This window comes from Leptonychotes weddellii, chromosome 7 (genome assembly GCF_054177405.1).
Source record: "Leptonychotes weddellii isolate Sample4059 chromosome 7, ASM5417740v2, whole genome shotgun sequence".
NCBI classification, from domain to species: Eukaryota; Metazoa; Chordata; class Mammalia; order Carnivora; family Phocidae; genus Leptonychotes; species Leptonychotes weddellii.
In genome coordinates, this window is record NC_138375.1 from 85,734,829 (window position 1) to 85,759,740 (window position 24,912).

General features: G+C 42.0%; 1 protein-coding gene across 5 annotated transcripts in view; it reads right to left on the reverse strand.

The window, feature by feature from the left end:
- The window catches only part of RASGRF2 (Ras protein specific guanine nucleotide releasing factor 2), a 235,114-nt gene that overhangs the window by 77,383 nt on the left and 132,819 nt on the right, over positions 1-24,912 (reverse strand). For 2 of the 5 annotated variants that reach the window (XM_081826629.1, XM_081826627.1), the window contains exons 16-18: positions 19,600-19,728; positions 18,256-18,294; positions 16,326-16,415 (exon numbers count right to left, since the gene is read on the reverse strand). In XM_081826629.1, the coding sequence (XP_081682755.1) occupies positions 16,326-16,415; positions 18,256-18,294; positions 19,600-19,728 (258 nt within the window). The remainder of the gene's footprint in view (positions 1-16,325; positions 16,416-18,255; positions 18,295-19,599; positions 19,729-24,912) is intronic. The other 3 variants (XM_081826628.1, XM_081826630.1, XM_081826631.1) reach the window with 3 other exon arrangements.

Here is a 24,912-nt window from a genome sequence, read left to right on the forward strand (position 1 = left end):
TTTACATCTGCCATTTTGCTGTTTGTTTTTTATTTATTCTGTATTAGTTTTCTGTTGCTGCTATAACAAATTACCACCAACTTAGAGGCTTAAAACAACAAAAATTAATGATCCTAGCTCCAGAGGTCAAAATTTGACACAGGTCTCACTGGTCAAAAAGCAAAGTGGTGGCAAAGCTGTGTTCCTTTCTGGAAGTTCTAAAGAAGAATCCATGTTCTGGCCTTTTCTTGCTTCTAGAAGCTGCCTGCATTCCTTGGCTCATGGCCCTCTCACATCTTCAAAGCCAGCTATGGCTGCCTGAGGTTTGCTTTGCTCTGATCACTCTGACACTGACTCTTCAGCCTCCCTCTTCCACTTTTAGACAATCTTGTCATTGCATTGGGCTTACCCAAATAATTCAGGATAATCTTTCTACCCAAGGGTCAGCTGATTAGCAACCTTAGTTCCAACTTTAATCTTAATTTCCTTTTCCACGTAAATTAACATATTCACAGATTACATTAAGTAGGATGTGGACATCTGTGGACATCTTTGGGAATCCATTATTCTTCCTGCCACAATGTCTAATGACTTTTTTGTTCCTTGCTCATCCTTTACTGCCCTCTTTTGTGTTAAATAAATCTTTTATAATGTACCCCTTAAATTCTGATTCCACTATTACTATTATTATTATTTTACTTCAATTTCCCCAGCCAGGATCTCAACTTCAGGCTACCTATTATGTTGGTACTCCCTGTCTGCTTGCCACTGAGATAGCTAATATTTCTGACAACACCCAACATCATAGGTTTTTTTCCACACTCTGCTGTGCTCCAAATCAGGTCATCACCCTCTGACAACAAAGCTGCTGGCTTTCATAGCTTGCCCAAAGAGGCTGGGATTGATGGAATGAGAGCATCCCCAAGCTAAACTGCCAGACTCCCACTGCTCTTACCTATGATTCAGTAGTTCTTCCTGAATAAAAGCATCTCAGTTTTTTGTAAGGCTATAGTTGATCTTAGGAGTCCATAAAAGACTGATTTTGATAATTTTGTCCAATTTTATCCTTGCTTTTTGGAAAGATAATCTGCCAAACTCTTCACACCACCATTCCCATGTTTTGTTTTGTTTTTTAAGATTTATGTGTTTATTATGGAAAGAGAGTGAGTGTGTGTGCAGGGGCAGAGGGAGAGGGAGACAGAGAATCTCAAGCAGACTCCGCATTGAGTGTGGAGCCCAATGACACAGGGTTCAATCTCATGACGCTGAGATCATGCCCTGAGCCGAAATCAAGAATAGGATGCATAACCAACTGAGCCACCCAGGCGCACATAAAATTTTAGCAAATAATATATCACAGAACCTTTATCTGAAGTAGATAAAGTCACCCAGTTTCTGAATTTGATAGCTTCGTAGTGAAAAGAGAATCATACACTCCCTAAAAACCTACCTACATTGGGAAAAAAAAAAAGGATAACCTAAATTTGGATACCCGTTTCTCCTTTTAGATATGTTAAATCATTTCATACTTTGGCAAGAAGAGTATTGAGGTTATTGACAACAGCTTCAAACTATTAGCAACAATTGTCCAAAGGCTGAGTTTAGTACCTATCATTTTTATTTGAATTTGAAAAATACCTTTGTTCCATAGATTTAGCAATGCTTCTCAAGACCCTTCTGACTAATGAAAAAACCCAGTGTGTCCAGTACTGCAACATACCTGAATAAAGTAGTATAATCATTATGCATAAAAATTAATCAGAACTTTAACTTTTGGAAACTATTCTGGAGCACACGCATGATCATAGCACCAGTATAGCTGAGTCCAGCTCTGGATATAGTTTAAGATAGTGCCTATAAAAATCATCCATAGGAATGTCAGTCCCGGCAGATGGACTTGTGATATACTAGCATGGCTAGGCAATATTGGGGGAAGCCTCAAGAAACTCTCATGTAAGAAAATCCCAGAACTGACCACAGAAGGTGAAATAAAGCAACTGGAAGCTATTCAGACATCTTAGAAATGTTCCCTGATCCCAAACTTCCTGCCTCTCCATTCTCAGCATTCTCTATATCCAACAGAGCCCCTTCCAAAATGATATAAGGTATAACACATAAACAACCTCAGGGGATACCTCTTCAAGGATGAAAGAGGCTGGACAAGCTCATCTTGGAAGTACATCTAGTCCCTTCTCTGGTTCTCCCCACTTAGATTTGCTGACATCTAACACTTAGCTAATTGTGAATGAGATCATTATCATACTACTAACTTAGTCTTTCAGGCCTTAGACTCACAATTTAATCATCTGCAGTGCTTCGTTCTTTTTTATCATGCCCTACAAGTAATCCATCACAAATGTCTGCCCTAACATTTCTTAGATTTTTTCACCTTCCAGAACAGTCCCAAAGCAGGTCCTACCAATACTACCATAAAAATATACTGGCGAGACTCTAGCCTCTTCTGTCCCCAATTACCCATCATTATACACAAGAATCTACTGTGGTGAATACTACTATATATCATAGATTCATTTAACACAGTTATTTCTAGGTCCCTTGACTGTACCCAGAAACAACACTCCTTTCATTGGATGACCATGGGATGACAAACAATTGATATCTTTTGCAGTTAGGTTACTAATTCTTGCCAGTATCACAGGCAGTAGGGGTTGTAATGTGCACGTGTGCATGTGTTTGTGTGTATGTGTGCACGCATGCACATGCCACATGCGTGCAATAAGTGAGGCAGGAAGAGATAGAGGGAATGAGTTGGGCAACATGCATTCTCTTCAGTTCAACACTGGGCTGTTACGATGATAGGGGCTAGAGGTCTGATGGTAAACACAATGGTCTCTATTCTCAAGAACTTTATAAATCACATGGATGAGACAGCCAGTAGCAACAGCAGGAAATATTCACTGAGCATTTAGCTGGTTCCAAACGCTGAGCTGAGAACTGCTGCGGGTCATCTCAGTTAATCCTCCTGACAACTCTGTGAGGAAGATACAATCATTAAATTCCTCACTTTAAAATGAAAAAAAAAAAAATGAGACTCAGAGAGGCTGTCCTACATCATATAGCTGGACAATCAGCAGAACTTAGACGCAGGCTTATTTGACAAAATCCACTCGCTTGACCACTTTTCACTCCTGACCCTTTGGAGACTCATTCTTAACTGCCCTCTCTTTAAGGCCCTCATGGTCCCTTTTCCTTGAAGATAAAGAACTTCTTTTTCTACTGCCAAATCACCAGACACCGTGAATCAGAGGCTGCTTTTCCAGAAAGCACTATCCTTGAGAAAAGGCACACGGCCTCTATTTCCCCCCCTCAACAAAGGAAGAACGGAAGGTCAAATCCTCAGGATGAACCATTAACTCCTGAGAGGGCAAGGGGCTTCCTACCTGTGTCCTCCACCCACCGTGTGGTGCCGAGAGCAGAGCAGATACCCTGAGTCCGTCACAGATCTCACCTGAACTGCCTTCCACAGTTGGCAGCCTGAGTGTTTTCAGAACCAACACTGGAAGTCCACTAAGGATGGCAGGGGGATACTAAAGCTATGCTTTAAATGGGAGAGCTGTGTGGTATACGAAGTATATCTTGATGCAGCTGTTGAAAAATTTCAAAATGGCAGGGCAGCCAATCTTTAAAAATGAGAGGCATCTATCTCTAAGTCACCATCAAAGGTAGCTGAAATGGCAGAGTATATTTTAAAGAAATGCACGATAGGCGGATTTTAAAATGACAAAGTAAATAAGTAAAATCTGGTTGGTGAGTTCAGGGGTTTCTTCCACCGGCCTTGATGTTTCTCTGAAGAAATGTTTAGGAGAACAAAAAATATGTTCAAACCCCCAAACATGTCTTCCTGTGTGCCAGTCAGTATCCAACTGCCCTCCTCAGGAATGCTTTGGTGCTGGGTCCTGAGCCCTGCTGGGAAATTAAACACAAACAGTGAAACACACACAGGACACCAGGAATAAAAGGTGGTCCTTGAAACGTCCTCATGTACAGAAAGTGACTGGATCTGGGAGGGAAGAAAGTGGAGATTCATATTTGAAGAACCTGAATTAAAATCACTGGAGACCAATTAATGAATTGGATACAAATTAACTGCCTACCAATTAATTGCTCAACTGTCTCTTGAAATATCAGCGGTATAGGATTCTGAAACACCACTTTACAAAAGTAACCAGGTTTAATAGAATGAGCAATGGATTAGAAGCCCAGAGATCTGGACTCGAGTCTAATTTCTGGAATTTATAGATCACTTTACCTCGCTCAGCCTATTTCTTTATACACAAAAGAGGAAGTAATATGTGCCTTCCTACTTCCCAGGCTTGCTGTGGTGGCCACACTTGCCATTACTTATTAAAGGGCTTTGAATTCATAAGGCAGTTTAGAAACATAAGGTATAGGATTAGGTCTTCATAAATCCATAATGCTAGGATAGAAATAGGGGAATGAGAACATCACTGACAAATCTTTAACCCTGCATTGAGGAAGGTAAGCAGGAGGCAGGAGACACCAGCCTTTGCTACGACTGTTTGCTTTTGGGTGCCTGCCTCTAGAGGGAACTGTGGTTTGTTTTAACGCACAATCTCAGGAATCAAGAAAACGGACTCTGGTGGCATAACATTATTTGCCAGATGAAGGTTTATCCCAACTAAGATGTTCCACTACTGCTTTGAATTAATTCTGAATTGTGTACAGGATCTTGAAAATTAGAAGCAAGACAAAGAAAAGACTGCAAAGAGGAGGAGGATTATAGGCAGGTAACACCTGCAATGTTGCCACTCAAATGTTAAAACATATTTAAACATCTACCCTCAGAGTTTTTACAGCTGGTCATCCAATAATACCTGAAGGAGGAGACAGTTAGCCCCCCATGACTATTTGTTACATTTATTTAAAACACACACACACACACACACACCCCACATCACATCACATCACATCATATCACAGTACTACTATTTTACTCTATTTCGATGAGTCTATTTGGGGTTTTCTGTAGGTTTATGGCTCCTCATTTTTGAAGCCACTGAAATATCATTTGCTTCACTGTAAGTCTTCTTACACTTCTCATCATGATGCCTGTGTAGAAATCGTGGCAATATTAATTTAGTCCAATATGACAGACGCTGCCTCTGCTTAATCTAACACCAGCTAATTCCCAAGACTATCATACATACCAGGGACTGTGTACCCATAAAGAGTAATTGCAGATCTAGAGGAAAAAACTGTCTCAAAGTTAAAAACAAAAAAAACCACCCTATTTTCAGAGAAAGCTGACTAATTAGAAGGGTGCATGAAATACTTTGAAACTATATTAACCTTTTCTTTCAGGGTCATGCACTGAAGCCTTGTTATTTTGCTAATGTGACATTTTCTCTTGGTTTTCAAGTCCAAAGTTTTACAACATGGCCAATAATTATATTGGTTATTATCAGTAACCTGTCGTTCCCATCTTGATCATTTGAGACTTTATGCATGTTCATCTAATCTCCTCAACTGGATTGTCAGTTCTTAGAGAGTACAGGCAATGCTTCATATTTCATTTTTATCTTTCCACAGTACCTGGTTTGGCACCGGCCATACACACAAAGACCTCTAGAACTAATGGAATTTGAAACAAAATCAAATAAACTTGTGCATCATTTAATCCAAAGACTGGGAAAGAAAAATGCTTTTAAGCCAGGCAGAGATTTCTGAATCTTGATACCAACCTTTCTGATGAACAATTGGATTTAGACCTTTGGTTTAAAAATTCAAAGCAGCTGACATTTCCCGGAGCCTTTTCCATCAGGGCTGGGTGATAAAAACATGGCAACTAGACTTCTTACCCTCTCCTACTCCCCAAAATTTGTTCGGAAACCCCATCCCTGCATTGTCCCTTCCTTAACATCAATGGCCCGGTTTCTAGTCACAGCATTTCAAGAGCTAAGTTTTGGGTCCAGAATCAAGGTCCAAAGTCAGTATACAGGGAACACAAACCACCTACCAGTGAGGAGTTTGCTAGCTTTTTCAGAGCTTTGTCTTCGACTTCTAAATGCCCCATAATTCCAAGAGACCAGCTCTCCCACAGAGGGGCTTCAAACGGGGACCGTGCAATTCCCTGGGTAGCTGAGATGCCCCGGGAAGTGTAATGTGTCACAAAGGCCAGCTTCAATTTCATCTTAGAAAGATAATTACAATTTTGAATTCAGCATCACAGACAGACAACGGCTACACAGGGAGCCTACTCTAGCGTCTATTGCTAAGCAAAAGTTGTTAAAATCAAACTGCTCTCAGCTCTCAAACAGTTGAAAAATCAGTCTGTTCAATTCAGAGCACCACAGGTGAAGGGAGAAGAGAAAGACTATTTAGAGATCTTGAAATATAAGGTAGATTTAAGCGACATGTTAATTTTAGATACATTCCCCAACTTCAAAATATTTGGTAGGGAATATGCCCAGGGGGCTCTGTCCCACAGGAAATAGTCCAGATATGCCTCTCTTTCCAAAATGAAAATATGCTCCTTAAACTCAATTTGATTATGAATAATTTGGCCAGAGCTTTATTGGCTACCATGACAGCACCAGTAGTAGTTATCTTTTGCTGCATAACTAATTACCCTTCAACTTAGAGACTCCAAACACATTTCCGGTCGCATAGTTTCTTCAGGACAAGGTTTTGGAAGCGGGTCAGCGGGGTGACTCTGGCTCATGTTCTCATGAGGTTGCATCCAGATACCCAGTCATCTGGGTTACAGTCATCTGAAGGCTCGACAAGAGCTGGAAAATCCATGTCCGAGCTCACTCATGAGACTGTCGGCCAGAGGCCTACTTTCTAGTTTCTTGCTAGCCTTGTGGGCCTCTCCTCGTGACATGGAAGCTTGTTTCCCCCAGAACAAGTGATCTGAGAGAGACTGACCAAGACAGAGGCCAGTGTGCCTTTTGATGACTTAGGTGTCAAAGTCATACGTGATCACTTTTGCTTATTTGTTAAAAGCAAGTTACCCACACAAAAAGGAAAGGAAATCAAGCTCCACCTCTTGAAGGAAAGAGTATGAAAGCATTTGGGGGCTTATTTTTAAAACCACCAGACAACTGAAGAGAAATGTTCATGTCTTTCTCTAAACAAAATGGTGGCATTTTGGGAGAAACCCAAAGAATGAAGTTCCAGCCCTGCACTATATATGCTAGGCAGAGGTCTGGATTGGTAATAGTTCCTGCACATCCTCTGTTCATTAGCTAGGTGACAGGACTCAAAGCTGTCACTTACTACCTATGTGATCTTAGACAATTTGCTTAATTCCCTGTATCTCAATTTCCTCTATTGGCAAGAGAATATAATACTAGTAGCTATTTCACATCTCAGTTAACATATGTAAAGCTTAGAATAGGGCGTGGTATATAGTATACTCAATCAAATTATATAACCTTATTGTTGGTGCTATTGTCATGTTGATAATAAGGGCAACCACTCAATTTGTGTACGGAAATACCCAACAGGGCAGGATAAGGTAGGGGTTTACACGATGTGGGTGTCACTTTGGGAGACCCTCTGCAAAAGCCATCCACAATTCTGATGTATTCACAATCGATAAAACAGGCTAATTGCACGCTGTCAAGTTGCCTCTTCAGGTCTTCCTAGCACTTGTGAGGCTACAGGTTACAAATGCTGGTAAGAGAAACAACCTGAACCAGACACTGTTGGCTCCATAAAGTTAAGGACACATGGAGGACCTGTGCTCTCAGGGGATGTTCCTGGCAGATGAAAAGCCTGTTCTTCCTCTACCATAGCCTTTAGAAGCTTTAAGATTCAGTTCACCTGTGCTGACTTGCATCATTAACTGTGCAAAAGCAGTTCATTTCCTTTAAATTTTTAAAATTAATTTATTTATTTGAGAGAGAGAGAGACTGGGAGGGGCAGAGGGAGAGAATCTCCAAGCAGACTCCCCGCTGAGCATGGAGCCCACCGCAGGGCTTGATCCCACAACCCTGAGATCATGACCTGAGCTGAAATCAAGAGTCGGCCACTTAATCGACTGAGCCACCCAGGTGCCCCAAAAGCAGTACACTTCTACAGATTATTTCTATTACCACACTTAATCTTTGATAAACTACTTTGAGAAATGTTGTTACTAAAAGCTTATCTCATCCTGTTTAATGCATGGAGCTGATGCAATGTTACATAACCACAATAGTTCACTGATTATTCCTCCCAGTAGAAAATTCACTGAGAAATTTCATTTTTCATTACATATTGTTGGGGCTATCTACTATCCCTAACTTTATAGAGTAATGATTTCCAGTTTTTTGTAGTGTTGACATGCCTATTATTGCTTATTTGCCTTATTGCATTTATTATAAAAGTTCAAAAAACCAAAAAGTCCAGGAAACCATAAAGTTTTTTAGTCTTATATGAGATTATTGTTTTTTGAGGATTATTTTTGTTTTATGATCACAGAGTCATCATTAGTGAAATTATTTCTGACTCATCAGAGCTTATGGTTCTTTCATTATTGAAAGTATTGCATGCTAATATTTTAAAATATGTAGTCTCTTCAGAGAATCAGGAGTCCTAGGTTGATTTTTTTCTTTTTTTTTTTTAAGATTTTATTGATTTATTTGTGTGTGAGAGAGAGAAAGAGAGAGAGCACGAGTTGGGGGAGGGGCAGAGGAAGAGGGAGAAACAGACTCCCCACTGAGCAGGGAGCCCCACATGGGGCTTGATCCCAGGACCCTGAGATAATGACCTAAGCTGAAGGCAGCTGCTTAACTGACTGAGCCACCCAGGCGCCCCCCTTTTTTCCCTTTTTCTAATTAGTCTCCTCCAGCCTAAGATTTTTCACCTTCAAAATAAATGGGATTGTTTCTATTACCACCTTTCTCACCATGGAAAAGTTCTGCAGAACCAGGATAGAATCCTGGAAATGCACTAAAAGGCATATCCTGAGCATTACGAGACTATCAGACTCCTGACAAGACTGCGAGATGCAGGGCTAGCTTCATGTGTACGACCTGTGCTACACAGTGCCCCAGGCTTAGAGGGGCCACACTTGGTTTAATGCGCAACTCTCACTGTCTTGAAATTCTTCAAAACTTTTTAAACAAGGGACCAGCACTTTCTTATTACACTGGGCTCTACAAAGAATGCAGCCAGTTCTGGCAATACAGCATACCTCCTTGAAATAGTGCAGAACTCCAAGAGATGAGAACATACCAAGGAACAAAGACAGCAGGACACAGGGAAGGGGGAGATAAGTAAGAACTAAGATAAGGGGTATTGCACAGAAAATTAAAAGATGGTGAGAGCCCCAGATGAGAAATACTACATGCAGCCAGCATTTTAACCTTAGACTTCTCAACACCATTGCTAACTTGGGTTAAATAGCCTCATTCCTTTGATGTCCTGATTACCAGGAAATAGGACACTGGGAAATAAGAGAATTAGACTGAGAAAGTGAGCACAGTCTTTCCAAGGATGGCAGATAGTGGAGCAGTGATTCTTAGCCTTATTTCTGTTTTCACACAATTCACATTGAAACACATTTCCATCAATAACATCTCTCTGTTTTGGAGTGCCTGCCTCTGGGAGGAAGCTGATCAGAATCCTCAGGGGGATAGGGGCATATTTTTTTTTTTTAAGATTTTTATTTATTTATTTGACACATAGAGACAGCGAGAGAGGGAACACAAGCAGGGGGAGTGGGAGAGGGAGAAGCAGGCTTCCCGCGGAGCAGGGAGCCCGATGCGGGGCTCGATCCCAGAACCCTGGGATCATGACCTGAGCCGAAGGCAGCCGCTTAGCTGACTGAGCCACCCAGGCGCCCCGGATAAGGGCATTTTGAAGAAGTCCCTGACTGTTCTCATTCCACCCTACATACCATTGAGAATCACTGCAATGAAGTATCTACATAGTATTAACTTTCTGAGTTTGAAACAGAAAATTAATTTGTGATTCCTGCCTGAAGTTAGTTTTACCTTGTGAAATAGATACTGGAAAAAGCCCACATTCTGTGCCTTTCTTATAAGTTCATTCAATAAATAGAGAAGCCATTTTAAACAGAGCTGAGTGTTCTCACAAATCCTGAAAGAGACTGCAGACAGCAGGGTATATGTGACATTAACTTAATTCATGGTAACCAATATCCTACTGAAAATTTAATCCAATTCTCAATTGGATAACCTCTTGGAGATTTAATCCAATTCTCAATTGGAGATAAATGCTTCCTCTGACCAAGTTATATCATAGTACTTAAGGCCCTCGTTTCTGCGGTCTGGTGAAAGAAATCACAGATCCTCAATACCAACTGCTAGCCAAGTAAGAATCTACCCACGGTAACTGACTTCACCGGGGCTCATCTCTCTGGGGTCACCAGCTGCTGTACCTGTCAGGTAAATGCCAAGTGGACCTACTGGTGGGAAGAAGATGAAAGAAATGGGTGTGTTGCAGACAAAGACAGGATCAAAAGTCAGTAACAACATTAAGTAATTCCAGTTTCCCAAGATCTTGTTCTTTCTGAACTCAATGTGGGATTAGAGGTACCACTGGGGCAAAGAGAGCAGGAACTTGGTGGTAGACAGATCTGAGTGAGCCTCATTCTCAGTAACTGTAAGAACCAGGGCCAGGCCCTCCACCACTCTAGCTCTCACACTTGCTTGAGAATCTATAAAACAAGATGGAGAAGAATGGTCCCCGCTATTACTTCTACAGTGAGGGGGTGATGATGAGGCAGCCTCCAGATCTTTCAGATAAGATTACCCAGTGAAAGCAAAAGTGGTCAAGTGGAGGAGAAGAGATGGACTTCCTGTAGAACAGCTTGGCCAAAGGAATAGGAAACAATCAGGGGGAGGGCACTACGGCGATCAGGAGTCTATTGCTAGGATGTAAGCCTGTCTCAGGAAATCTCATCTGTATCAACCTACCCTCCAGATGTAAGTGATTACAGGAAATCTGAGGTCACACACTGGTGGTTCACAGCCAAATGCGGTCCCCAGAAGTATTTTGTTTGACCTGGATGGTATTTTTAAAAGAGTATGGATTCATTGTTAGCGTTTAAAGACAGATTTAACATAAATATCCAGCTTTCTGACTTTCCTTTCAAATAGAAAAGAAAGAAAGAAGACAGATCTGACAGCCCTCATCTGTGATCCGTTGTGGCAAAATCAGGGGGAGCTGGTAAAGGGGAGCCCTCTTTACACACGGCATCAGCTCTCCAGCCCATCCTTCAGTTACCTGCCCGGCCCTAAAACGAAGGAAACTGAAACGCAATCAAGTAGCAGTTAAGTGATGGGAGTGAATCAAAGACGTGAACAAGCACAATCAACTATATTGTACCTTTGCTGAGGAGAGATGGTAATAGAGGAGAAGGGTCTCCTGGAGAGGGCAGCACAAAGAAAGTGAACCTGGAAATGCAACATGGTCAGGAGAGAGGGTGCCCAGGCCAGCTGGAACAAGGCTCTGGGTCTGCTTGAAAGCATATGAAAGACATATGATGAGCAGAAGAGGTGTTCCATATGACCTAGCTTACTGCGGGGCTCCTTCCCAGGAAAAGAATGCAGTGACCACCTGACACGAACATTCCTAGCTGCTGTGCAGGCTGGTACAGTTAAAGATGTAACTTCTCAGGTCCAAAATTCTTATTCTGGGCAGAGAGAGAGAGAGAGAGTGTGTGTGTGTGTGTGTGTGTTTAAAAATAAGAGTTGGAATCATTGCTAATTTAAATTTGATTTACCAAAGCTCTTTATTTTTCAATAATAGTGATAATAATGTTTTACTTAAAAATATAAATTAGATACATTCTATCCCCAAAACTTTCAACTATCTATCTTTGGTGAAATAATGAAAAAATGTTTTTTACTTTGAAAAAAAAATAATGGAAAATAGGTCCCAAACTGGGATACCTCCAGTGGTGAGGGAGGTGAGGCTGACAAATCAAAAAAGAGTCATTTATATTTAGGAATAAATGCAACAAAACAAATGTAAGACTTGTATGCTGAGAAATAAAAAACATTGCTGAAATGAGCACAGATATAAATACATAAAAAGACATTCTACATTCATAGATTAAAAGACTAAATATTGTTAAGATTGACAATTCTCCCCAAATTGACCTACGGAATCAATAGAATCACTATAAAAATTCCGAGGGAGACTTCCAATTTCAGCTCTGACATGTAAAGAACTTAGAAGCTGACACATTTGTCTTTACAACAAATAAAAGGTGGACAACCTGAAAATCAATGACTTTTCTTGGACACATCAGAAAATTGAGGTTGCAGGACAAATGACCAGCCCCAAATCTGGAGGGACCGGTGCATCCTGAGAGACACAGCTGATACCTGCTTATCGGGAGCAGAAGTTGCTGGAGCCAGGAACTGGCAGCAACCTTGAATGGTCATTTTGACCAACTGCTAGAGGCTGCGCGTGGACCAGCATTACCGTGGCAACTGCTGAGGGCTGCCTTCGTAGGGGGTCCCCACAATATTTCTGGCTCTTGCAGGGAAGGGGGAAGAGCACCGTTGTGAAATATGCCCAGAGCCTTCTCTGTAAAAAGGTCTACTCTGCAGGGGAAAAGACTGCCTAAGCCTTACCCAGCTTGGGGAAGAGCATCCCTCCCACTCCTGTCTTATCCAAAGAGAAAATAATGTACTCCAGGGGGGTCAGAGCTTCCATGAGATAAACTGGGAATGCTGCAACCAGAGAAAGAACAAACACACCTCCTCCAGAGTCCAGCAGTTCCCCAGCGTGGCTCCCCACTAGGATGACCTGGGGAAATTTAAAAAATGCTGATGCCCAGGATGTACCCAGACCAATCAAGTCAGAATTTCTGGGGATGGGGCCAGGTACCATGATTTTTAAAAACTGGCCCAAGCCAAATTCACACCAAGTTCGGATCTATTATTGACTACACAGGCTTGAGTGGTTTGGCAGAAAAGAAAACATTATGAATTATCTACTTTACAAGTACCAAGTAATTACCAGTAAAGAACTCACTATTTCTCTAAGCAATTGTAACTGTGCCATGAACTTTCCCATAAGTACATTAGACCATTCCTCTATTTTGTTAATTTACCTTGACTTGCATAGAGAATGGTAAAACATATCATCTACTCACAGATAACCAAGAGTTGCTTGTACAACCTCCCTGCCATTATTTCTAGTCTTATACAAATAACCACCTCACACTTTCATATTTCACTTTAGATGATTTCATAAGCTCTATAATTAACCCTAGGGCTTCAGGTGTGTAGTAAGCATCACGATGTGCCCTGATATGTGTATTCACTGGATGTGCATTTCTATTCGTGTCACAACTATATCCAAACTGCACCTGCAGATTCCCTGTATCAGCAACCCTCTGAAATGCACACATTTTAATTTCTACTTTAATGCAGAGCTTCTAAATTTGAGCAGATGCCTAAAAATGCATTGCAACCAGTGTAGTGACACACAAGACCTTGCTAATCATCCTTCATCTCGGTCTTGTATAGAGTTAAAGCTCCACTACAGGAAAGGGCACTTGATTGACTGATGATGATGACTGGTCCCACCCCCCACTCTCCAAATAACAAAATTTCCTATAGCTACTGCAATTCCAAGAATGATCTGGACTGGACTCAGAAGCTTATTTAGTAGGAAGCCAATGACACTTAAGCTTCAGAGCCTCTCACTGTGTATGGGCTTCTTCCAAAGCCCTGGGAGCTATCCTAAAGGTTTATATTTGTGATTTTGTATTTTTTTTCTTTGAGGCAATTATATAAGTGTTAGGCCCCCAAATTCTGGATCTTACTATATAAGTGGGCCCAATGTAACTTGGCTGCCAATCAGAAGGCAAGTACTAAATACACTGTTAAATCTTCATAATGTGAAGTTAACAAGGATTGCTTTAGGGTTGCAAATATACCCACAGAATTAGGCCTTCCTTCATCTCCAATGAGGAACCGCCAATAGAGGCAAAGGGAACATGATATGGAAGGAGAGACCTGCCTATCTTTGGAAAGGGCTGGCATCTAGGTCCTAAAAGAAACCAGTGGGGGGAAAACCCAGGCTTTTCCAGTGTGTGTGGAAATTAGGCAGGCCCAGACCCTGGAGAGTGGATCCCCAGGCCACCTTCCACAAATAAAATCAGCTTTCTCTGCCCTCAGGGCCAAGCAAGTGCAACCTGTCTGGGGTCTTTACAAAGAAAACTTTGTCCACTTTCTTGCTAAATTTTAAGTTCCTTTTAATGAAGTAGCAAAGCCTTCCAAGCAATTAAAGAGAAATGGCTTCACATGCAAATGCCTGCAGTGAATATTTGAAAACATACTCATTAACTGACCAGTCTAACCCAGAGCTGCCAGACTCCTGTGTATTTAGATGGGGGTAGGAGTGGGAGAGGATTAAAGCAGGAGGGAACCTGAAGAAAGCCTGAAACATGGAAGCCCAATCTGCACACCATACGGCCAGGAATATACTGGCCCCCACTCCAAAATAAACCCCCTTTCTCACCGCCACTAGCCACTGCAACTGACCCATGTGCAACCTGCCACCCTTACCGCAGGGCCACAGCCACCGCCAAATCCAATCCCTTATTTCCCTGACTTCTAAAATGGAATCAGGTGGCACCAGACCACATTCCAGGCAACACCAGCAGCATGGTCATAAAAAAGCAGTGCGCTCATTCAGGATCAGGCGAGCCTCCCTCGCCGCACTGGCTATGGGCAATCACCATCCACCCCTCCTCAGCTGGCTCACTGAAGGGAGCCTTCTTCCTAAGGTATTTCAGTAGCAGGGGAGAAGTAAGAAGAAAGGCAGCAGAAATGGCAGTGTTCCAATGGTGCGGAAGACTTGGCTGTTTTGGTTCCTTTATCCTCTGGCCCATTATGCACGCACAAGCCTAAGTCAGATGCCCTTCTGTAAAGCTCATCAGAACTTTGCTGCAATCCCAGGTGAAAAAGAAGGACCTTCCCCCTCCCCAGCCTCCAGCAAATGCGTAAATAGGCTCATGGAGAATTAACATAAAAACTCTCTTTCCTCATGAACGATATTTAAATGATAAAACCTATGAGGAAGTTCTGTACATTACTTTTTCCAAATATGGACTAGCTTCTGAGAACGAAAGACAGGAGGAGAGGACCTCAACAAATCGCAGCTGGTAGCCAATTCTGCTGAGAGAGGAGTGAAGACTCCTTCATCATTTCACCAAAGAGATGTTCGTTATTATGAATGGAGTCGACACCAGAAGTCAAATGGATTGACAAGACATCAATGCTATTACCGTTATTGGCTGTTTTGTGTTATGTTGATGGGAATTTGGGGGGAAGGTTTTGAGAACAGTTAGAGCAAATATACCCCAATTTCCTGACTACGTCCAATGCATCACGTGTGACAAAATACTGGAGGTGGAATGTGGTTAATCTGCAAAGATTTCCACTCAGATGGGATACATACATATGTATGTATAATTCCTATGGTAGTTCATGTTCATTATAGAACATCTCTGTTTGTTCTTACTTCAATTTAGAAAGAATTCACACAGATAGTACTTACTACTTACTATTGTTGAATACAGGTTCATAGGCTTTGGAAATGGACTCTTTTGTGGTAGGTGAACAATGGCTAATTGACAAAATACACCCTCACTCATGGTTCTACAAAGCGTGATGATCAAAACCCATGGGGTTAGTTTAGGTGAAGACCCCCACAGCAACAAAGCTGTTTAAACCACATACAGATTTGTTAAGCAATAGTCCCTCCACCCCCCTTCCCTCCACAAGCCTTCCCGACCGCCTTGTATATGCTTTTACCATTTTACTCAATTATGAAGGAAACACTTGTTCCTGGTAATTTGGCTAAAAAGGTTAGAGAACTCCATAAACAACATGGGAGAAATATCACATCCTTCTGTGACACAGAAGTTCTTCAAAGTATCACCCACACAACACCAGTATAAAACTCACCTGAAGGCGCTTATTAAGAGACAGTGTATGGGTGAAGGACAGTGGGAGATACAGGCTTCTGGCTGTGAAATGAGTAAGTCAGGGGGATAAAAGGCACGGCATAGGGAATATAGTCAATAATATGGTAGCTACATTTGTGGTGAGCACAGCATAACGTACAGAGATGTTGAATCACTCGGCTGCACACCCAGAACTAGTGTCAAATTGTGTGTCAACTATACTCAAATAACAAAATTAAAAATAAGTTAGTACATAAATAAATAAGTAAATCAAAGGCCATCTGACACGCTGACTTAGAATGGGAGCTGGGAATCTGCCTTCTTAGTGAGCTGCCCGGTGTCTCACCGACACCGGCAGGCAAGCGCCACTGATTTAGTATACATTCCCGTCAGTTGCACGTGGCCGCTCAGCCCCACTCACCTGGTGGACTTCCGTGTCCTGCCGCTGCCGTGGCAATGGCAAAAGCAGACGCCGGCGAAACAGAGCAGTGGGAGTTATCGGCCGTCTGTCCTGGTTATGCAGAAGAATGGAAATGGCATGGTGAGGCAGGTGGGTAATATTCTGTAATGAAAATTCTCATTTTCATTCCTGCACTAAATGAAGGGTTGGGCCAGACGCCCTGTACTGTCCTTGTTAAACATCAGTAATTCCACTCTAAGTGCAAACCCAAGAGAACTGAAAGCATATCCACGCGAAAACTAGTACGTGAATATCCCTAGCAGCATTACTCACAACAACCGAAAAAGTACAAACACCCAAATGTCCATCAACCATGGAATGGATAAACCAGATGTGGTAGAGCGATACAAGGGAATATTATTTAGCCACAAAAAGGAATGAAGGATGATACCTACTACAACATGAATGATCCATGACAACATTATGCTAAGCGAAAGAAGTCAATCACAAAAAGGCATGTATTGTATGAGTCTATGCATATGAAATGTCTGGGAGAGGTAAATGCCCAGAGACAGAAAGTAGATTGGTAGTTGCCAGAGGCCGGGGGTCGGGGGGTGGGGGAATGGGGGGGTGACTGCTAATGGGCACAAGGTTTCTTTTTGGGGTAATAAAGATGCTCTGGAGTGAGACGGTGGTGATGGCTGCCCGCTCTCGTGAACATATAAAAGCCACTGAACTGTATACTTGAGAAGGGTGAACTTTATGATATTTGAATTATATCTCAATATAAAAAAGTTTTTAAAAAATTTCCTACATCATACTACCGATAGAATTTTCTGCTCAAAACACCTCTAAAGTGAGGATGCATTCTAAAATCAAAAGGATGCTCTGAGCACCCTTTTGCAGCCCCTTCTCTCCTCAGACACTTTACACACAGCATCTGATAATACTGATGTCAACCTCACTTTTTTCCTCATTCAGGCTTTTAGTGAAAATAACTCACTGTGATTCTGACCTGAAGGGTTTTTATCAGTTTGCCCCTAAAGTGATCTAGTCATGCTTAAAATAAATAAATATGAGGCAAGGCAAAGAGCTGCTTAATACACGCAAGTAGAAAGCACAGAACAGCTCTACCCTCTCCTCTAGCAGTAGCCTTTAAATATTTGTGGAACGAGGTGGCGAGTAGACAGATGAACAGGCAAAATTTCAGCTAAATGGCAAGAAAATGTGTGACACTGTCCCCATTTGGATCCTCCATTTTGTCACAGATTTCAGCTTCCTTCCCATGCTCCTATGTCTCTGGGATGTAGTCACATCAGAGAAGAAACAAAGGACTTAATTCACAAACAGGATGAGGATTTCCAAATAATGCTTATATAAATTTAAAAATTTTATATATGAATATAAATATATGAAAAAAGACTATAAAGCAGAGCCCTGATAATAGTGATCAAGTGAATAGTATTTATTTCTCACCTTGGTTGAGCTTTGCTTCCATAGGCTTTGGCCCCAAACTCTTCCAGGTTACCATGAACTCAAGAGGGGGTCTGTCCCATGTGGCAATGGTCAAGGAAGTTACCAAGGCCTGGACTGACCAAAGCTCTAAGAGTAGTAGAGAGATCTGGCTAACCCCAAAGCAGACCCTGTAACAAGCCAGGGGAGTCCTGCTTGCCACTTTCATTTACCAGAACCACCCAAACGTCAGGGAGATCTGTGATTGATCAGGAGCCAGAAATTGGTCCACTCCCCAAGGGCTGATATCCATCTGGGTGAGTTTTCTAACAACAGCCTGACCCAGGTTAGCTTCTCTTGGAGTTGATCCCAATGACAACAACTTCTACCACATGACCAAGGCTACAAATGAAATGGCCATTTGGAGCCTTTTGCTAAACTGTTCTACTTAAAGCAGGAGTATGAAAGTCAAAAAATGTTTACATTTTACTTGGATTACCTGGGGTGAATCTGGTTTCACATCTGAATAGTTTTCTAGCTTGAGGAGAAAAAAGGAAACATTTCAAAAACAACTGCTGTGTTTTTTTGTTTTTGATTAGTAAAGAAAAATGTAAGGATTAACAACACATCCGTTTAATTTGTTTTTAAATATTTCTAAGGTTTAAAAAGTGTTTAAAGTCTGTAATTCCTAGTAGGAAAACGTTATCTGAATGCAGACCCTAATGGCAAACCACTGTAAAAATGTTTCAAAAAACAACTGTTATTTGAATTTTTTTATTTGAACAGTGGGGAGATAAAAGATTTCTACCTTTTGGTCTGATGGTTTTTCCTCCAATTAGAGGATATTTGGTATGTTCTAAAACAAATTATGGGTAATGCTTTATAATTTTCATAACTATAGAAAATACACCAGTTTCTGCCACATGAACAATAATGATAATTGGGGTCCCATGCAACTAGACCTTATTTTATTTTAAATTCCTTATTTAAATTCAATTTAGTTAACATATAATGTGTTAGTTTCAGGGGTAGAATTTAGTGATTCATCAGTTTCATATAACACCCAGTGCTCATTACATCAAGTGTCCTCCTCAATCCCCATCATCCAATTACCCCAACCCCCCACCTCCCCTCCAGCAACCCTCAGTTTGTTTCCTAAAATTAAGAGTCTCCCTCTCTGTTTTCAGCTTATTTTATTTTTCCTTCCCTTCCCCTATGTTCATGTTTTGTTTCTTAGATTCCACATATGAGTGAAATCACATGGTGGCGAGGATGCGGAGAAATGGGATCCCTCTTACACTGTTGATGGGGATGCAAACCGGTGTAGCCACTGTGGAAAACAGTATGGAGTTTCCTCAAAAAGTTAGAAATAGAACTACCCTACGACCCAGCAATTGCACTAATGGCTATTAATCCAACTGGACCTTATTTTAGGTAAAATAGTGTTCTTCTTAATAAGGTCCCCCCAAAATTGTGGTGTCCCAGATGAGCCTATTTAATACAGACTGCATTGGGATTCACGACAAGGTTATCAGAGCCCGGGAACATTTTGGTAAAGGCAGCACTGAGATTCTTCAACCAGCCATCCTCTGAGGACAAGCCTCTTGATTCATGTTACTCCACAGAGCGCATTGCAATGATGGGGCAAATCAGCATTAGTTACACTAATGACATATTCTCTAATCATTCATTTCTCCACTACTTGAGAGTAACATTGTTTCCTTCCAACAATTTTAGCAACTGAGACCAAAAAATATTTTGGGAGTACAACAGGCAAAAGAAAGATTCCAAAGCTAGGAACTACCTTTTGCGTTTATATTTCCACGGCTCCTTCTGAGCTTACCTACAGGCTGACGATAACGGAGGTGCTGAGGAGTGGAGGGTGACCGGCAAGGTGAAAGGTCCGTGGTGTCCGCCACCGGGGAGCTTTCCACTCCTGCTCGGTCCACGGGTGCAGACTCTAGGACAGCTGCTGGGAAACATCGGGAATTTTAACAACCCAGCCATGAATTCAAGACCTTCTTATCAGTAGTATGCACAGAAACACAGAGGTTTATTATGGATAACAGACTTCCAGATTAGTCTACATTTTTAAAGGGCTTTAATATGAAATCAAGTGATGCCTCCTAGCAGAGTGCTAATGTTGCTAAATCTCAATGCAGTGTCTTCTTTATCCTTGTCTCGCTGACCCTACTGAGCCTGGCTAACCATACCCAGTCCTTTTCTGCCCAATACAACAGCAGATGTTCAAAAGAACAGGGTATGTGCTGTGGGAAAGAGGGACATTTCCAGATTGTAAATCAGACTGGGATCAAAATTGGGACTTGACTAATTCTTTGCTTGGGTTACCCCCTTACACCAACTGAAGTTTGAATCTCTACCAGTGTCCACCCCTGCCCCCCAGAAGCTCTGGGGACTCCTAAGGATCTACAGCTGCCCTATCCAAAATGGTATCATTAGCCAAATGTGACTAGGTAAATTTAAATTAAAATTAACTAAAGTCAAATTACTAGTTCAGTTCCTTACTTGCACTAGCCATATTTCAAGTGCTCAGTACCGAATGTGGCTGGTGGCTACGGTACAGGATGGCGGAGATATAGAGCATTTCCATCCGCCCAGAAAGTTCTATTGGATAGCCCTGATCTAAAGCTACAGATCAGCAGGAGGCAAGTGGAAATTTTTAGAACGAACTATGGGGAAAGTTCAAGGTCATTTGAGCCTTTCCACTGTAGCTAAGTTCCCATGAATAAAAGACACATCATTCTAGGGTTCCATTAGGCTATTACTGATGATGTTTCTGTACCACTCGCCCTGGCTTATTAACCAGGTAAAACTACAACTACGCATACGTTCTTTCACGGAAAAGCACAACCAAAAAGTCATAAATTTCCAGCGACTCTTGTACTTCTTTTTCCTAGGGCTTTTCATTAACCCATAACAGCGCTGTCACCTCCACTAACTTTCCATGACCCCTATCGGCAGGATTGTTCTCAGCGTGGCTCCCTTTGCCATTCCATTCAAGATTTTACTCAACAAACCCTTCTAAAATCCCTGATGACTTCTTGCATGTGATTTACTTCCTTGGAAATATGGCCACAATTGATTTACTTCCTTGGAAGTAAGGCCACAATTCGGCTCTTTTGCAATACAAAGGGGCCAGGGAAGGGAAATGGTTAGGCGCTTTCCCCGAATGACATAATTACAGTAAAGTTGGCAACGATGCAGGATACAGACAAAAAAGTCCATGCTTAGCTGTTAGTTTTATTATTTTCTAAATAACTCCCTCAAAATTCTGTAATGGAAGGCATCTGCTCTGCAAGAGCAAGCAGAATACCAAATACATGTCCTTGGGCTGATTCAACCATTCAGTCCTCTGAGGCAAATGAAAAAATCATTTCGTCAGCAATTATACTGAACCCGAAAAACTTCCCAGTGAGAGAGATGGTCAGGCCCTGAATATCAACCGAAAGAACAGGAAAGCAAAGAATAACACTGTAAGCAAACAGGCAGCTACAGAGAGAAGAAACCATGCCAGCAGGATGGGAGAAAAGCAGCATTTCCTTCTGGCATGTTCACTTTCAATCAAGTTCCATGCAAACAGCTTTGCTTTCAGGACGAGTAGGCAGATGTGGGCTCACAACAAATGCTAAAATTGGGAGCACTTTCAGCCCACGGCAGGCAATTTTCAAGCTAAGCACACAGAAACAGACACCAGTGATGTGGGCCGTGCAGCAACATTTCGGCTGGGTTGCACAGCCGTGACCCGAGTGCACACTGGCGGGTGAGAGGCCCCAACACAGGGGGCGGTCCTGTGCCTTCCCTTCCTTGCCCGCCACTGGCTGGATTTTTGTGGAGATCCCACCTTCGGGTGGAATACAGATGTAAGTTGGGCTGAGATATGCACTTCTAAAGAAGATTCAAGGTGGAAGAAGGAAGAAAGGAGGGCACTAATGAATAATAGGTGAGCCTGGGGCAGATCGAGGTGGAGGGGTAGGGTGGGGGAATAAAGTGCATTCGTTTCCCTTCGAGGTTCATCATTTTGCTCACTTTGAGGCATAGTTCCTATTTCTCTTCTTCCCCTTTATATCATTTGAAGTTTTCTTGCCAGGAAATATTGCAAGGCTAGCATTAGCACTGCAATGACAATAAAACTGGACAAAGGTCACTAGCATTTTCCACACGGTGTGCCCTGAAATGTCTAGCTGATCAGCAGTGAGAGAGACCTATGGCCTCAGTAGGGACCTAATGGATGAAGCTGGTATTACGCAATGAGGTTGTACAAAGTTGTATCCTGAAGTGAAAAGCCAAAAATGTATAAACTATTGGCACAGAATTCTTATTCAAGTTTGCCAACTGTTTTAAGTGTTAACATTATGCAAAACACATGCAAACATCTTTCAAATTAAAGACAGATCAGTGTCTCCCTTTTCCTTGCCGATTAGAATTTTCAAGACTAGACACAGCAGCACTCTTGGCTCCTACAGACATCCTGTACACACACACACACACACACACACACACACACCACGCTGAACCTGTCAGACTGACACTAAAGTGTTTTATCCATGACTTTCTTAGGCCTGTTTATGACTGACTAATATTGCTCATTTACCAATGCAAAATAAAAGAAAAATCTATGATTCCTTTGTTACACCTCTTCAGAAAAATGCCACAGAGCTCCCTGATCTCCAGTGTTAATTCTAAGCTTTCTACTCACAGCATTTCCTTTATGGGAATCCACAGGATCAATTGTTCTCAAGTTCCAGTAGGAAGAAAAGATGTCCCTGTACACCAGTCTATTCTTAGGTTTCAGTATGAATCACATAATTGATCATTTTCAGAACCCAAACGAGGGCGACTCTAGGAACTGCAGAAGACCATACAGTGTTGTGTTCTCTGTTCACTAACCATACCTTGGCCTCATACAGTTTTTCTTCATTGCCTGATTTCCTTATTCATTTTATTTTTAATCCAGCTGTACCATGTTCCTGTTTGAACTACCACTTTAACTACTTGTTAGGAACAGGTAGGAACAAGATGGGAAGTAAATACATTAAAAGTAATCAGAATACAGCTACAGAAAGGGAAAAGAAATAAAGATGTAAAGGGGATGGAGAACCATCGATCATGCTAATGGACATTGAAAGAAAATCAGAGCAGCCATATTTATATCAGACAAACTCGATTTTAAACCAAAGACTGTAACAAGAGATGAAGAAGGGCATTATATCATAATTGAGGGGTCTGTCCATCAAGAAGACCTAAATATTTATGCCCCCAACTTGGGAGCATCTAAGTATATGAATCAATTAATAACAAATATAAAGAAACTCATTGATAATAATACAATAATAGTAGGGGACTTTAACACCCTACTTATAGCAATGGACAGATCATTTAAGCAGGAGATCAACAAGGTAACAATGGTTTTGAACAACACACTGGACCAGATGTACTTAACAGATATATTCAGAGCATTTCATCCTAAAGCAGCAGAATAGACATTCTTTTTGAGTGCACACGGAACATTCTCCAAAATAGATTACACACTGGGTCACAAATCAGCCCTCAACATGTACAAAAAGACTGAGATCATAGCATGCATATTATCAGACCACAACACTGAAACTTGAAGTCAACCACAAGTAAAATTTGGAAAGACCACAAATACATGGAGGTTAAAGAACATCCTAGTAAAGAATGAATGGGGTAATTAGGAAATTAAGGAAGAAATAAAAAAGTACATGGAAGCAAATGAAAATGAAAACACAACAGTCCCAAACCTTTGAGATACAGCAAAGGCAGTCCTAAGAAGGAATTGTAATGCAATACAGGCCGACCTCAAGAAGCAAGAAAGTCTCAAATACACTCCCTGAAGGAGCTAGAAAAAAGAACAGCAAAAAAAACCTAAAGCCAGCAGAAGGGAAATAATAAAGATTAGAGCAGAAATAAATGATATAGAACCAAAGGAAAAAAAAAACAAAACAGTAGAACAGATTAACAAAACTGAGAGCTGGTTCTTTGAGAGAATTAATAAAATTGATAAACCCCTAGCCAGACTTATCAAAAAGAAAAGAGAAAGGACCCAAATAAATAAAATCAGGAATGAAAGAGAAGAGATCACACTAATACCACAGAAATACAAACAATTATAAGAGAATATTATGAAAAATTATATGCCAGCAAACTGGGCAATCTGAAAGAAATGGACAAATTCCTAGAGACATACAAACTACCAAAGCTGAAATAGGAAGAAACAGAAAACCTGAACAGACCCATAACCAGCAAAGAAATTGAATCAGTAATCAAAAATCTCCTAACAAACAAGAGTCCAGGGCCAGATGGCTTCCCGGGGGAATTCTACCAGACATTTAAAGAGTTAATACCAGAGTCGGGGGGGAAGATGACGGAGGAGTAGGGGACCCTATTTCAGCTGGTCCCTGGAATTGAGCTGGATATCTACAAACAGAATATCGCAGGCAGTTGGTTTTGAGGTACAAAGCGGGGAGACATGACTCCGCGGGCAGATATCGGAGGATAAACGGCAGTGGGAGGGTGCCTGGCCGTGGGGATCCTACACCTCCGGTGAGCGACAGCCTCGCGGGCTGGGGACGGGGCACAGACTCGCAGACCAGTAGCGGCGGGGAAAGGACTCTAGGGCAGCCCCCGGGACAGAAACCCGGAGCTGCGGGGTCATGCCTGCGAACTGCAGTCCCCGGGACGGAAACCCAGAGCGGCGGGGTCATGCGTGCGAACTGGGGGCGGCTGGCGGTTTTAGAAGCACAAAGGGCAGAGACGTGCCCTGACCTGGAGGCAGGACTGGGAGCGCTGCAGAGGGGCGCACAACACAGGCTGCTGCAGTTTATAGCAGCACGGACAGAAATGGAGACAGTGTGGCCTGGAGAGCTCACTGAAGAACGGACTGCGATCTCTCTGCTCTGAGGCAGAGGGTTGGAAACGGTCTCTTCTGCTCTGACTCGTGGAATAGATGAGGAAAGCCACCAGGGAAAGGCGCCAGAGAACAAAAGCCCCAAAAACTGATTCCCACTGAGCCCATCCCCCGCAGGGCAACTCCGCCCAAACAGGGTTGCCTGAGTAACAGCGCGGCAGGCCCCTCCCGCAGAAGACAGGCTGGGAAAACAAGAGGACAGCAACC